Below are 15,379 nucleotides of genomic sequence, written 5' to 3'. Positions count from 1 at the left end.
GAATATTTTCTTCAGTGGTTTAAGTTCTGCTTGCAGACCCTCTTCCATTAGACCCCGACTCACTGATCAGTGTGCATTTCGTTTAAAATCCAAGTTTCAAGGTTGTGAAATTAGATGTGAAGGTACATCTTTAGGAAACAGCTTTGGCATGTTTGTAAATGGGGAAAACCGAGACAAAGCAACACATTGTTATGTTTGCTGTACTGTAGCTCTGTGCTTAATCTGTACCGAGCTTAGGCTAAAGCAACTACAAAATACTGCTATAACATTTTAAATACTTGACTGGAATTATATAAATTTTAAAATTTATCTAATAAAAGGCATTAATTCATATGACCGAGAGTCTCATAAGCTTTAAGAATAACAGCCCCCTCCCTCCCCCCCTAAGCTGACATGGACACAGGAAATGTGAAGAGACAAAGTTCTATTAGAAACTTTATTCTCTGTAATCAGTGCAGGTAACATTTATTTGTCAGTCCGAATCCCTAAAATGTTGATTTGTATGCCACAAGAAAACACATATTTGCGAACAGATAATAGAACACATAGTGGGAATTTCTTTTCTTCCAAATAAAAGTAACAATGATAAAAAAAACAAACTAAAAAAAAAACAAATACATACAAGATTAGTCAGACTTTAAGATTCTATAATATACCTTTTTTTTTTCCTGGTGTATGAATAATATTAAAGTGTCCTCAGCCTCTCAGACGTAAAGTCAAGTCGATGGTGCTGTGGTTTCTGATATTGTAGTCCTCCAGTTTGCCACCCTGCATCTCCCGGCCTTGGTGAATGAGCCTCTGCTGGCTCGCTGGCACCCCCTCTCTTTTCTTGACTCTGTTCTTGAAGTTGCTCACAGTCTCGCCGGGATGGATGTCGTAGGTTCTCAGCTGTCCCTTTTCATTTCTGAGGAACACCTGAGTGGGAGCAGGTGGAGGAGGCTCGGTGACCAGCAGGGAACCCTGGGAGCCGTGCTGTAAGCCGTAGTAGCTGATGGGTTTGGAGTCATCGTTGAGAGGGGTCCTCTGGCAGTTTATGAAAACCAGCCTCTGCCTCTGACAGTCAACTCCCAGCATGCTCTGGATTTTTATTTTTAGAGAGCCAACTGTGTCCTGTGGGCTCACCCTCATGGTGTGGGACGCACCCACCATATTGACAGTTATATCCATGTTGGTGGTAGCCTGAAAGAATTCAAAAATAGTTCTTTAGAATACAAACACTCAGGAAAAAATAAAGACTTTTCAGTTCGCAGCCAACATTTACTTGTGGGGCCTACATGGTTTGGATCTCTAACACAGACTGGTTAATGAACACAGACCATGCATCTCAGACGTAAAGTCAAGTCGATGGTGCTGTGGTTTCTGATATTGTAGTCCTCCAGTTTGCCACCCTGCATCTCCCGGCCTTGGTGAATGAGCCTCTGCTGGCTCGCTGGCACCCTCTGTCTTTTCTTGACTCTGTTCTTGAAGTTGCTCACAGTCTCGTCGAGCCTGATGTCGTAGGTGCTCATCTGTCCCTTTTCATTTCTGAGGAACACCTGGATGGGAGCAGGTGGAGGAGGCTCGGTGACCAGCAGGGACACCTGGGAGCCGTGCTGTAAGCCGTAGTAGCTGATGGGTTTGGAGTCGTCGTTGAGAGGGGTCTTCTGGCCGTTTATGAAAACCAGCCTCTGCCTCTGGGGGTCGACTCCCAGCATGCTCTGGATTTTTATTTTCAGAGAGCCAACTGTGTCCTGTGGGTTCACCCTCACGGTGTGGGACCCACCCACCATAGTGATAATTATATCCATGTTGGCTGTAGTCTGAAAGAATACAAAAATAGTTCTTTATAATACAAATGCTCAGGAAAAAAAAGCAAACAAACAAAAAAAACCCCAAAAAACCACACAACAAAAACTTTTCAGTTCCCAGCCAACATTTACATGTGGGGTCCATATGGTTTGGAAATGGGCTGAAAAATGGGCCCCATATAGGATTGTCCGCGGGTTCCGCAATGGCCCAATGTTAATGCCCATATAGTTGTTATGTTGGGAAAATCTGGGCACCAAATGGGCCCCAACTGGGCAAAGTACACAAAAACCTACCTGGGCCCCATCTTTCAAGTTCTTAGTGGGTACAACACGAGCTAAAAAGTGGGAATGGGACTATCAGTGGATTCTGTAGTTGCATCTTACTTCTTGTTTGAATTGGCTAATTTTTGGCACTGCGTGGGAACAGGGTACACAAAACAATGTTTTTCACATTTTCACAACGCCTTGGGATTCGCCCTGAAGAGCTGGCCCAATTGGCTGGAGGGAGGGAAGTCTGGCTCTCTGCTTAGGCTGCTGCCCCCGTGACCCAATCCTGGATTAAGCAGTAGATAATGGACCAACGGATAAATGGTTGCTTTACATATTAATTCGTGTTTATGGTAGTGAACACAAGCTAGACTGTAAAACATGTCATTGTAGTTCTTTAATATGAATAGGAATTGGGCAAAATTGGTCTAAACTTTCATTTTCAAAAATAAAAAAATCTTGGAAAGTCATCAAAATCAGAATCTAATGTTCGATTAGAAAAAAAAAAAGTAACTTTCTGGAAGGTTTCTCATTACATCTGGCATAAAAGTAACAACATCTCAGAAAAGAAACATCATAGCAACAAAAAAATATGGTAGTGGTGTGATGTGATGGTCCCTGTCCTGCTTTGCTGCCTCAGGACCAGGAAGACTTGCTGTGTTAAATGAAACCATGAATTATGGTGTATACCAAACAAAAAAAAAGAAAAAAAAACATGAAGGAGAATATCCTTCACAAAACATGTCAAAGAATGTTTTCTGACTACTGTATAAAGAACAGTGGTAAGCAGAATGGGGGAAAGTAAACTTACTACATCAGGCATGAGACTGCAGTCCTCCAGTCTTCCATTAAGAGCCTCAACATCGTCTTGGGTTTTGAGCGGTAAAACAACCCCTTCAGGTACCTCCACAACTGAACAATTTTTCTGCTTCAGCAAGGCATTTAACATCTTGCTATGAACCAGTTGAGTCTTCTTCACTTCCTCTAAAATGGCAAGGACTTTTGAGAACATGGCTTCACAAGTAGGGCTAGCTGCACTCCAGGCAGCGGGGCTGGCAGCACTCTGGGCAACGGCTCTAGTGGCACTGCGAGCAGCGGGTCTAGTGGCACTCCAGGCAGTGGGGCTGGCGACTACACTATTGTTTTTTCCAGAGGGTCGCTTAAGGAGTTGTTCTGGAGGGGTGGGTGGAAGTTCTTCATCTGAATCAGAAGGCTCACTTGATTCAGTGTGGCTGCTCAGTTGACTCTGCATCAGTTTTACACTTGGCCTAAAGAGGTGAAACCGCACAACATTTACTAAAACATTGTTTCACAAGGAAATAAACGTTATCTTGTTTTTATGCTAGGACCACTTACTTTCTTTTTCTCATGCCGTTGTCATTGTCCATCAGTACTGATGAATACTCTGATTGATGCAACTTTGCCTTGGCATTTGCATAAGTTGCTAAAACATAAATTGTACAGAATACCACATGTAAGACACAAAGTAAAGAGGAAATAAATCTGCAAAAGCAATTACAATTAGAAATGGTTTCTAGTAATACAAGGTCATACATGTAAAAAAGCATCCATGTTGAAAAAAAAATGTGTATGTATAACTCATTGACACTTTTAAAGAAAGGAAAATACAGAAGTAGTCGACAAAAAAAAGTCATAGTTACCTGGATTTCCCATGACACGGACATTGCAGAGTGTCCAGTTGCTGGCTGGTGGTGTTCCTTTTTTTTACAGCCTTTGTCACATTCACCAATGAGGCAGGAGGCCACCAGCATAATTTTCTCTCTGTGCCATGGAACCACTCTGATGGAACGATGTCCACCTTCTTGCACCCATCAGAGTCCACTTCATCCACAAACTCGACCACACTGAATGAAGACATCCTGTAAAGGCCATTTAGTTACATGCTGTGTAGCTGAGGCAAAGCAACAAATGCATTACGAAAAGGTAGCAAAACAATTGATTTTGTAAATTTAGTTACAGGGGCACTAGCTAGCTGACCTGACAGTTTTGATAACAAACGTACACCCAGAGATGTTGAATTAATAGGGTAGTTACGTTAGTTTTTAACTGTCTCAAATAATTTTCAAATGGAAAACATGAAACTAAATCCAGAGAGCCATACTTTTTTAAGCATCATCTATTAGGTCCAAAAGACTGTGTGTATTGTTAACTAAGACATTAGTCCCATAAATCTTAGCAAAGTTGTCAACAAAGCATCTTAATAAATTTTTTGGCATAATCACAGTACTCTTTACCCAGAGGAGACAAAAGTATCCTCATAGCAGATGACAAAACCAGGAAGTTCTTGTACTGTGGATTGCCCAGTTTCTTGAAAAGCACAACTGGTCCTGTATATAATAAAAATGGTCTTAATTCTGTAGCTTTCCATTGTCTGTATTCCATTAGGGACCGTAGCTTTCTGGAAAATGTGTGTTGCAGACTTTGCCTACACTGTTTTAAGTGATCAGAAATGGCAAACAGAGTAGAAGTAGGAACCTGACACTGCAATGGTCCCTTAAACCACAGGGAATTAATTTACGTACAATACCCAAGCAAATTAAATGCATATAGTCTGAGGGGAAGGCTGAAACCATGCCAATGCCTAGTTCTTGAAGAGATGATTTGGAGTTGTGCTGATCTTCATCTGACATTTCTTCAAACTGAGTATCTGATCTTAGACTTGAATCCATATCTGGAAAAATAACTTTCCCATTAACATGAACACCATGCTGTGCATAGCGCTCACAAGAACTGTAGCCGCCATGACCTTTGCTGCATTTTTAAAAAGGCTCTAGCTGGGGTGTCACAGATAAAAGCATCTGGAAGGGGTGCATTGTAGTGTTTTCCATTTAAAGCAATACCACTTTTTGTGACCTTTTTTACATGTTCTATAAAATCATGCATGTAGATGTTTACCGACTCAGGTTTGCAGGGACCTGCATATATACCTATCATTAAAACATTTACTTGTGGTAGTTCATCTATCTTACCTAAAATAGGCCAGAGTTGCATATTAGAGCTCTTAAAGAGTGGCAAACCATCAACATTCACATGAATAGTTACTGTATTAGTTTTCAGTTAATGTTGATTTATTATTTTTAGTTCTGAGAATACTGCACTTTCAAGACCAAAATGGTTGTAACTTCCCCCGCCAATCTTTTTCACTTCGCAGTCTTTTAATGTACTGAGCAAAGTTCTGGGATCCTTTGGCAAATCTAGACTTAGCTCCAAAAGTATGGTTAAGAGCTCTGACAACACAGAATGAGACACATTTCGGTTTGCTGCCCACTTAGCAGGTTTCCTCTCAGCATCAGAATTTGACTCCACATCAGGAAAGCCACAGTTTGGTTCTTCATCCGCTTCACTATCCATGTAAAAATCATTACTATCAAAATCCAGATGAAAATCTTTATCCAAGCTGTTACTCAAATATTCCTCTACATTTTCTTCTGCCTTGTTGATAGCCTCATCTTTATTTTCTATATCTTCAATATTTTCCACTGCTTCATCCACAACTGAATGTTTGTTCGCCACATCTTCAGTGTATTGCAATGCCTGGTCCACAGCCTTCTCTGCAAGTTCCACAGCCTCTAAAGGAATCTCTTTAAATGCTGCTGAACTCTAACTTTAATTCTCCTTCTCCTCGTCCGTGATTTGGCAAGACGGTAATCCATTTCACTAAAATACACAGAAGATTGTTTGCATTTTCACACATACTGCAATCCAAAAATTTGCTGGGGATATTCTAAAGAAGTATATGTGGAAACAGTGTTTGTAACACCACTTCAACCAGAATGGAGATTTTCTATCCATCCACACTATAAAATCTATAGATCAGCAAGTGATAAATTATCATTGTTGCTGGTATTTTCTGAAAGAGTTGTATGCGATAGGAATTACTGCTTATAGTCTTCCTGTATATCTGCATGTTGCTTCCCAATTATTCTCTGTAATTGTGGAGATTCAAATTCATGTGATACTTATACCAACAGTTATCAAGTATCTTGATCAACCTTTGCTGATGTGTTTGAAGGAAAACTTCTATTTCAATGTGTTTTCCTGTCATTATCCTGTTCTGCCTTCAATTTTGAGGAGTTGCCCCCACATTTCTAGCTGTGACAGTGCACCTACAAACAACAGAAATCTGCCATGATTTACATTTGTTGCATGGGCAAAAACAGTCTATTTTTGTGTGCAGTTTACAAAACTGTACTGTAGGGTATGAACTAATTGCACGCTAAAAAGTTGTTGCTTAAAAATAAAATCAGTAATGCATAATAATAACATCAGCAGAAAGACTTGTTATAAAGTAGATGTACAATTTCTATAGAATATAGGACAGACAACCTGGGTTAAGGATACAAATAAATAAATAGAAAGTCCAGACACTTTGATTATGAGACAAGTTAGCAATACTCATATGTAAAGTAGCAGTGGCATGCTTACATTATACCAGGGCCCATAAGAAAATAGCAGCAATATCCAAACCGGCATCCACCATAAAAGCGTCCCATATTTTATGAAACATATTTATGGGCAGAACTTTGTGCCATCAGAAAGTTCTGCCCATGCCATATTGTCCCTACAATGTAACTTGCATGTTAGGAAGTCTAATGACACATATTCCAGTACCGTCTCCGCTGCTACTGAGTCTTAGATGGGGCCATGTCCGTGATCCAGTTCAAAAGGAGAGCCGGTAGAGCTGCTTTTCAAACTTCCCCCTGATTTTGTCATTCGCCACTCCGAGTACCATGCACAATGTATTACATTCAGTGTCAGTAGAGAAGATCTTATCCAATTCACACTTTATAACAAACCAAAATTGTTGTATTTTCCTGCAGGACCATAGACAGTGCATGAGGTTGCCCACCTCTATTTTACATTTAGGGCACAGCGGAGAAAGGTCTGAATTGTATCTATGGCGTTGAGAAGGTGATATGTGAACTCTGTGTAGAATTTTAATTTGGATTGCCTTTACTTTATTACAGAGGCTCAAAGATTTAGCATTCTCCCAGGCCTCATCTCGATATGTAATTCCTTTTCCCAAGTCCTCTTCAAATAAGCTGTGTCCGTGACCCCATATTCTGTTAACAGGTCATAACAGATTTTTATAGAAGTACTAAGATTTGGCTTAAATATCTGCTTTTCACAGTTAGAGATAGTTCCGAAAAGCCAGGGTCAGTGGTCCCAGGCAGAAAGGGAGGGTAATTGGATAAGGGAGTGAAAAGAGATGTTAACTGAGACCTACCTTCCAGTTTCTGAACCATTCGCTAAGCTCTAACAATAGATAATGTGAGTGGGTTGCTACAGGACATCCTTAAGGTCTTAATTTTTCCACAAAAAGCAAATCTTTCAAAGGGAAATTGGACATAGAGCCCTCTATATCCAACTAGACAAAAGCAGGCTGTTGCATCCAATCGGCAGCTATATGCACATGGGTGCTCAGCTGATACTTCCTCATATCTGGGAAATCAAGGCCCCCTTTGAGGATGGAAGACATAACATGGATATTTTAAGACGAGGTTTCCTCCCTGGCCAAACAAAGGAGCTAAACCAGCCATTTAGAGTTTGGATAGTTTTGTGTGGGAAGAGAGTCGGAACCATCTGTATTGGGTAAAGTAGCCTGGGTAGGATGTTCATTTTCAGAAGACCAATACGACCAAGCCAGGATAGAGGTAAGGCCTTCCATCTCTCCAAATCTTATTTGACCTGCTCAAATAGGGGGGTAAAATTACTTTTATACATCTGGTCGAAGGCAGGTGTGATCTTTATTCCCAGATACGTAAAGCCCTGTGGGGACTAAGTAAAAGGAAATGGAGAAGGGGGCCGTAGTTTTTGTTTCAGGCTGCCCAGTGGCATTGCTTCTGATTTGTTGAAATTAATTTTATAGCCTGAGATAGGACCTACATTGGATGCCCACCCAGGTTTGTCCATTTGGGTTTAATTTGGTTAACACAAGTGGGCCCCATATATACTGAACAATCTTGAGCCCACGTAAAATATTTGCCCATATGGGACCCAAATACACGTTTTCAGTGTCTGACTTGCATTTGCCCATTTGTGACCTATTTGACCAGGTGGGCCCAACCTGTGTCATCAGTACTAAAAACATATATTTATTATCTAACTTTGCCCCACCTATGGCACACAATAACAGCTTATCGTTAAATGACCATGTTTACCCATGTCTAACCCAGGTACTACTACTACTACTACTACTACTACTACTACTACTACTACTGCTACTACAATAACAGGGTCCTACATGCGTTGAACCAATTTAAGCATTTCTCATCTTTCACCCAGCTAGGACCTACCCACCTGGGATTGCTCATATGGGGCCGGTCAGGGTTAAGATTGGGGTTAGGGCTGCAATAGAAAGCCGCCAAGCGAATAGAAAGCAGCTTTCTATTCAATTCAATTAGGAATCCGGAGCGTCTGGTAAGGACACTGAAGGGTACCTTTCGCGTTACTGTGACACGTCTCGGGCCATGACAAATCGTTGGTATGTTACCTGTTGGGAATGCTCTGTGATATATAACCACGCCTAACCTTAACCATAACCTTAGCCCTATGGCATAGTGGATTCCACGACTAACCATAACCTTCTTAGGTTGATTAATAGCGTCGGTATGTTACGTTCTCATCCCAACACTATGTGACAAATCATCGGTATGTTACTAGTTGGGAATTAAAATGCTCTGCAACAGGCTGTGTTATTTATCACAGGCTTGCTCAGTTTCCTACCTTGCGATGGTTTTTCGAGGAAACTTTTAAACTTCTCCGACAACTTCAAGTCCTCAATCGTGCTCAGGTAAACAAAGATGGTCACACAACAGTTGAGCGGAAAGCCTCAACTATACACTCCCGCTCAGCTGATAGGCGCTCGCCCACTCACTTAAGATTCGTTTTCCATCTCTGCTGTAATAAGCTTCGGTTTCTATTCTCACGCTGCAGTGCTATGGTACTTGAGGTGTTTTGATATCCTTCTTTAAAAACAAAACACGTTTTTAGGACCAACCTACAAATTAAGTCACCTGCAGCGGTCATGCGTCAAAGGGCGTGTTCAGTTAAGAACACAACGGTAAACCCACGTAAAGAGGGACATCTGGTCATCTGGGTACAAAGACATAAAATACAAAACAACCACCCCCCCCCCCCCCCCCCCCCTCCACACACACACACAAAACATATTAAGGATTGTACATTTACATAAAACTGTTGTCAGAACCATACTGAATTTCACCAGAGAAACACACACACACACACACACACACACACACACACACACACATGAAGAGAGAGAGAGAGAGTATGCAAACGGCTAGTCTGTTACTGTTACGATTATTAGCATTTCTTCTTGGAGCAACTGTAACCCACATAATTTCCTTAGGGATTAATAAAGTATTCTGATTCTGATTGTTTCGTGATACAAAATCGGTCTATTTTTAGTTGACTATACTTTTTTTAGACATGATTTACAGAGAAACAAAACAGAAAGGGTCGAACAGAGATGGGTGCAGCGTGGTCACGGGATTGTCATGGTGACCAACAATGCTCAGGTAAGCTGTGGTGACCTGCCATTATCCAATGACACATCTGCTTACCTGTATCTTTTGCTTGTTTCTCCTCCTCTTCTTTTCTCTTTTTTCTAAACTGAGCACCTGATGGCTTTGAACTTTTCTTGTCCATCTTGGTTTTAATTTTGCACTCCAGTATGAACACCCATCCCTCAACTCGAGGATCGCCACAACATAACCTAATAGACCTACACCTTAGTTCACAGATTTACTTTGTCTAGGGTTTATTTCTGGGATTTCACACAACCCAGGATTCAAATCATGATTACATAATGGGCTTGGATTTACAACATTATGAATGAAATGTACTCTATTTGGAAGCAGCCGCCCCCCTCCCCTGTCGACGGGTTGTGTGTGAGACTTTAAATCATCAAACTGTAAATTATAAATTTTAAATTGTTATTGATCCCTTTACCCCTGGTCCTAAAGTGTATATTTATTTTCTTACTGTTCTTATATTTATTGTTTGTTTACTTGCACTGCTGTAACTGGAGCCTCGTCGTCTCGTCACTCTATATACTGGACTGTATGTAGCGGAGATGACAATAAAGTTTACAAGCAGGCGCACCGAGGGCTCTCGCGCTCACTTTTCGCGTACAGAATTTCGAAAAAACATCGGTGCAAATTTTAAGTCTGTATCATGATGTCTGGTGTTTTCGTGTTTGTTGGTTTGTTTTTATTTTGTTTTATTTTGCGAGTTGGTTATTAGATGCTGCTCCAGCCAGCCAGAGAATCCCCCGTTGCCCCGCCCTCTCCTCCCTGTGCCGCAAGCAGCAGGCGCACCTCGCAAACGGAGGGCGCCCTTACTCCCAGCAAATGGGCGATAGAAAACCGATCGGTGCCTGTGCCATTCCCAATATGCGCTGGCATGACGTCGGGGCAGCATGAGTACGAGCAATTTTTATTTTTTTGCCGATGCCCGTGATGCCGCCCCCCACCACGATGCCGCCCCGGGCAACCGCCCCCAGGCCAGCAGGCAGCTTGTACCAAAGAATAGGACCACAGTAATGAAAGCAGCCTCAGATCTGGGAACAGTTAAAAAAATCTGCAGCTGATTACCTGAGAGGTCTGACTGGGTTATAGACACTGTGCAAGTCAGAGATGTACTGGGGGTCAAAACTACTGAAGGATTTTAAAGGTGATTCTGCGCTGAACAGGGAACCAAAGAAGTGACTTCAGTAACGGCAACAGTATTTCATTATTAGTTATTCATTTTTGTTTTAAAGGTAATACTGCTGGTTATACGTGCGGGCACACACATCACACTGTAGACTCTGTGGAGAACAAATTGTGTTGGATACCATGCAATACGTTTAAAATGCGTTGGCATGACAGGCAAAGAGCCCTTAAAGTGAAATGCTGTTTATTTGCCATCTCACGATATCACGTGGAGTTGTGTCCTGCCACCTGCTGGGGCGCTGTTTTTGCCCCCCTACGCCTCATATTTGAGTTTAGGCGCAAACCATTGTTTGGAGGTTGATCAAAACAACCCCGTGACACGTCACCAAACAGGTTTATCCACGGGGGGGCGCAGCTGGGAAACAGCTGCTGACAGGATTGCCAGGCAAAAATCGGTCTATTTTTAGTTGACTATACTTTTTTAGACATGATTTACAGAGAAACAAAACAGAAAGGGTCGAACAGAGATGGGTGCAGCGTGGTCACGGGATTGTCATGGTGACCAACAATGCTCAGGTAAGCTGTGGTGACGAAATGATCGTCGGTAGAAATAAGGGGCTAAGTGTGCTAAGAACCCCCCCCCCCCCCCCCCCATACCATTATATCACCACCAGTCTCATCCCTTCATACAAGACGGGTTAGAGCCATGCTCTCATGTTTATGCCAACCCTGACTTTACCGGCTGGATATCACAGCAGAAATTGAGATTCAGACCAATTTTCCAATATAACCTCCAGTGTTGCTGAGCCTGCGTGAACTATAGCTTCAGTTTCCTGTTCTCGGCTGACAGGACTGATACCTCCTGCACCTTGGTTGCATACCACCTGACAGCAACGAACGCAGATCACCTTTCTTCCCCATTCTGATGCTTGGTTTCATTTCATTAATTTATATGACCGAGAGTCTCATAAGCTTTAACACTCAGAAAAATAAAGGTGCCAACTGGAACCAAAAGTGGTTCTTTAGACTGATGCCATAGAAGAACCTTTTTTGGTGCCACAAAGAACCTTTCAAACAATGGTTCTTTGAAGAACCATTTCTTTCAGTTGTTCATTGAAGAACCTTTAAAGGTGCCCCAAAGAACCATCAAGAAATGGTTCTTTGGGGCACCTTTAATGGTTTTTCAAAGAACCTTTTTTTAAATGGTTCTTTAAAGAACTATTTTTAAAAAGGTCCTTCAGATGGTTCTTTAAAAAACCATTTTAAAGAACCTTTTTTGAAATGGTTCTTTAAAGAACCATTATAAATCTTTCAAAATAAAATGTATCATAAATTGAATTTGAGTAGGGTAAAATAAATACGAGCACAGCATAGACATATATTAATGGTTTATTGACATTTCGTAGTATACCAAAAGACAAAAAGGCATTTTAACCCTCAGCACAACATCACTACTAATACATGTCACATATTAGTCATTTAAACAATAATAATTAAACATTTTTACTATACTATAAATATATGTAAATACTATATCTATAGATAACACAACAATTAATACATGTATTGTTTAATTAATAAAACATCAGAAAGTGATAAAACATATTAGAAATAGCAATAGCTTCATAACAGACCAATAAATCAAGACATTTTCATCAGCAGATGTTTGCATGTTCAGTAAAAATATTTCAACAACAAGTTTTTGATTAAAATTCTCAATGAACTTCAGCCTTACCTTATGCAAGGTAAGTTTCATGTTGGACTCATGGTTCTTTGTTAGTCCAGTTTAGGATAATGTCTCTTGACGTATGTATCATATCAAATATATGTCATATCAAAACAACCCCAACACCTGCAGTTGTTTCAGCTTTTCACAGGTGTTTCCTGTCAGCTGGTCAACCTCACTCAGGTGGACATCCATATCAGCCAACCAAACGACAAGGTCCTCCCTTTGTGCTTCAAATCCCTCCCACTCTGAGACAAGGAGCTGAGAGAGAGAATACAAGGGTCAATTATAAAGAAGAGAGAAAAGTGAAACCCTCCTCAGAAGGCCTGACTCGCATACCTGCAGTCGACCTGTGATGGACTCCTGTTTGGCGTTCACGCACTCCCTCGCTGTTGCCAGCAGCCGAGTCTGCAGGGTGCCCTGGAAGAGCAGAGTTAATGTTCGACGCCTCCTGATCAGGCTCTCCAGCTGGATGAGTCGAGGTCCCGCCTCTCGCCGCTACCTCTGAACACACAAACATAAATTGCATGTGAAGCAGGAGGTGCAGATTTTTTTGCTGTTCTTTTCTAAATCCAGGCTTGATCACGTGGAGGTATTTGGAAAACCTTTTTAGCCAGCGGACGACTGTTGTCTCACAGAAAGTCAAATCAAATGTATGCAATACACAAGTAATTCACAAGAACACATTATAAAAAAAAGTCCCGTTCTTATGTGATTTCAAGTGAATTCTGCATCAAAACAGGGTAACAGAATTAAAACGAGTGTTTGCAGCAAATGTGAGCACAAAGCCTCACTTTGTACAAGCCTGCTATTAAAGTTCTCCTCTATGCAGATGACTTTCCTGTTTTCAAGGCACAACTTGGCTCTAGTGTGCACGGCTACAGATTCTGATCCCTCATCCTAATATGGTCCCAAAAGGCTCACAAAAAACAACAGCAAAAACAATAAAGCAAATGTTGAGGCTTCAAAATACAAAGTCCATAAACCAATGACTGACATGGGTTTTATCATAAGGGTGATAAATATACAACATGTGTTTTTAAGACTAAAAGTATAATACAGATTTTTAGTCTGAGAGATTTGATGTTCATTTACCTGCAGATGCACTATACGTGCCTGCTCTGTGGTTTTCCACAACGTTTTGCAAATAACTATTTAATACAGGAAGTAGGTGATCTAAAACAAGTCATCTTTCTTTGTGAGAGGACAATATTAATGAAACAAACCTCAATGACATCATAGAGATCCCTAAAGATGCTTCTGCTGCTTCTCTTCCTCCACATCCAAAGCTTCCTTCTCCTCGACTTCCATCCAATTGTAATTAAATCTAATTGTGTTTCTCCCTCCTCTTCCTCATTTTGTTGGCTGGATTACAAACTTTAACCACGTGCTGAACTTTGGCCCAGTGTTGATACCTCTTGTTAGTATAATGGCCTCTTCTTGGCTTAATGTACGATGGTGGATAAATGAAATGTACAAAGAAATTTTTACTATATTACAAAAGGACATCCATCTTGGTAACATCAATGACCGGAGCATAACTTGTCGACTAGTCCGAAAATAAGTTATACAGGAACAGTCACACCTTCTCATGTGTCACATTTCTGTTCATTCAAAACACTTGTGCATTGCTGTATTTTATACAGCTCTTCCAGAATTCAGTACAGGCTCATGTGAGTATTTAATGTAAGGCTCAGCTCTACTGAATTTCTGAGTTTCTAGAGCAGACACAGAGCTCATGTCAAAACAGGCTTCAGGCGCCATATTAGTGACTTTAACAATATTATAAATTTTAATATCGGTCTAGCTGACATTATGTTATATACGCAGCACTCAATAGAACCACATATTTTAGAAGCCAAAGGTTCAAATTAGTTAGGAGCACCTTCACTTAATTATAACAGTGGTTTTGTTAGGAAAACAGTTCTGTATACCGGATACTAAATTGCGTGAACGTCAACGGCTAACGTATCTAACATAGCTAACCGTTATTGTTAGCACAACATTAACAGCAAGCTACAATGACCTAGTAACAAAAACAAAACAGTAAAAAGGTTTTAATGAAAATGTTTTACCTTTTCCAACAGTCCCAGAATCCAGAGCTTCAAAGACCAGCAGGTACTGAAGACTGTTATCCGTTTCGCTGTCACCGTCCGTGAGAAAGTGTTTTTTCCCTTAGAAAGTTCAAGGCCCGCAGCTCGCGCAATCTCTCTGCACATGCGCATCCCAACGATTGACCCCCCTCCCCTCTCTTTCGGGAGGTTGCCATAGTTTGACGTGTTCTAACGTCACTCTCTCTCTCTCTCTCTCTCTCTCTCTCTCTTATTTGGCTCGAAACACATATTAACAAATTGCTCAGTGATGAACAAGTACTGAGATCATTTACTTAAGCAGTGTGCTTTGTCAAAATTAAGTAAGCGTGTTCATTACACTGACATTCTGTTGTGCAATTGTTATTTACTTGTATTTTATAATTTGACTTGGTGGTTTGTAAAGTTTACAATAACTAGTATTATCATTATGCTATATTTTCTAATATATATAATAATCTCAAAAGTAATGCCTTGAAGCAGAAAATAGTAATACTTTATTAAAATTTAAAACTAAAGTACAGTATTTGAATGTGTGTATTGTGTCTACTACTACTACTCATCATATTCATAAACTTCTTAATAATAAATTCCATAGTCCATATAAATCCATAAATTCCATAGTCCATATAAATTCCATATTCTATTACCACATTATTTGTGATCAGTGGGTTTGCGGGGTTAGGGGTGTTGGGGGTTGGCTCTTTAGGCTTTGGCCCCCATCCCTGCCCCCATCCCTGCCACCAGTATATTTTTAAGCAAGTATTTCTAACTTTTATTTGAATATTCAGTTTCCTATAATCTGCTCTT

The 15,379-nt window shown here is 40.7% G+C and overlaps 2 protein-coding genes and 1 long non-coding RNA gene across 3 annotated transcripts; all 3 read right to left on the bottom strand.

Moving 5' to 3' along the window:
* Positions 1-696: 696 nt before the first annotated feature.
* Positions 697-1,167, bottom strand: LOC134639047 (polyubiquitin-like). The gene has a single exon (XM_063490066.1). It carries the CDS (start codon positions 1,165-1,167, stop codon positions 697-699), a length of 471 nt encoding a protein of 156 aa, XP_063346136.1.
* Positions 1,168-1,301: 134 nt separating this feature from the next.
* Positions 1,302-1,787, bottom strand: LOC134638276 (uncharacterized). Its single transcript, XM_063488793.1, has one exon. The coding sequence runs from the start codon at positions 1,785-1,787 to the stop codon at positions 1,302-1,304; it is 486 nt and encodes a 161-aa protein (XP_063344863.1).
* A 10,543-nt stretch (positions 1,788-12,330) lies between these two features.
* LOC134639403 (uncharacterized) lies at positions 12,331-14,677 on the bottom strand. The gene is made up of 3 exons (XR_010095349.1): positions 14,555-14,677; positions 12,819-12,983; positions 12,331-12,740 (listed from the first exon to the last, which is right to left on the bottom strand). It is a non-coding gene; the product is annotated as an uncharacterized LOC134639403 (long non-coding RNA).
* Positions 14,678-15,379: the final 702 nt, after the last annotated feature.

This window comes from Pelmatolapia mariae, linkage group LG12, assembly GCF_036321145.2.
Source record: "Pelmatolapia mariae isolate MD_Pm_ZW linkage group LG12, Pm_UMD_F_2, whole genome shotgun sequence".
Taxonomy (NCBI): Eukaryota; Metazoa; Chordata; class Actinopteri; order Cichliformes; family Cichlidae; genus Pelmatolapia; species Pelmatolapia mariae.
The sequence above is the reverse complement of the archived record's forward strand: the minus strand, read 5'-3'. Positions and strand labels throughout refer to the sequence as shown.

Coding starts and splice junctions, on each gene's coding strand:
- LOC134638276 (XM_063488793.1), bottom strand. CDS start 1,787: ATGGATATAATTATCACTATGGTGGGTGGGTCCCACACCGTGAGGGTG.
- LOC134639047 (XM_063490066.1), bottom strand. CDS start 1,167: ATGGATATAACTGTCAATATGGTGGGTGCGTCCCACACCATGAGGGTG.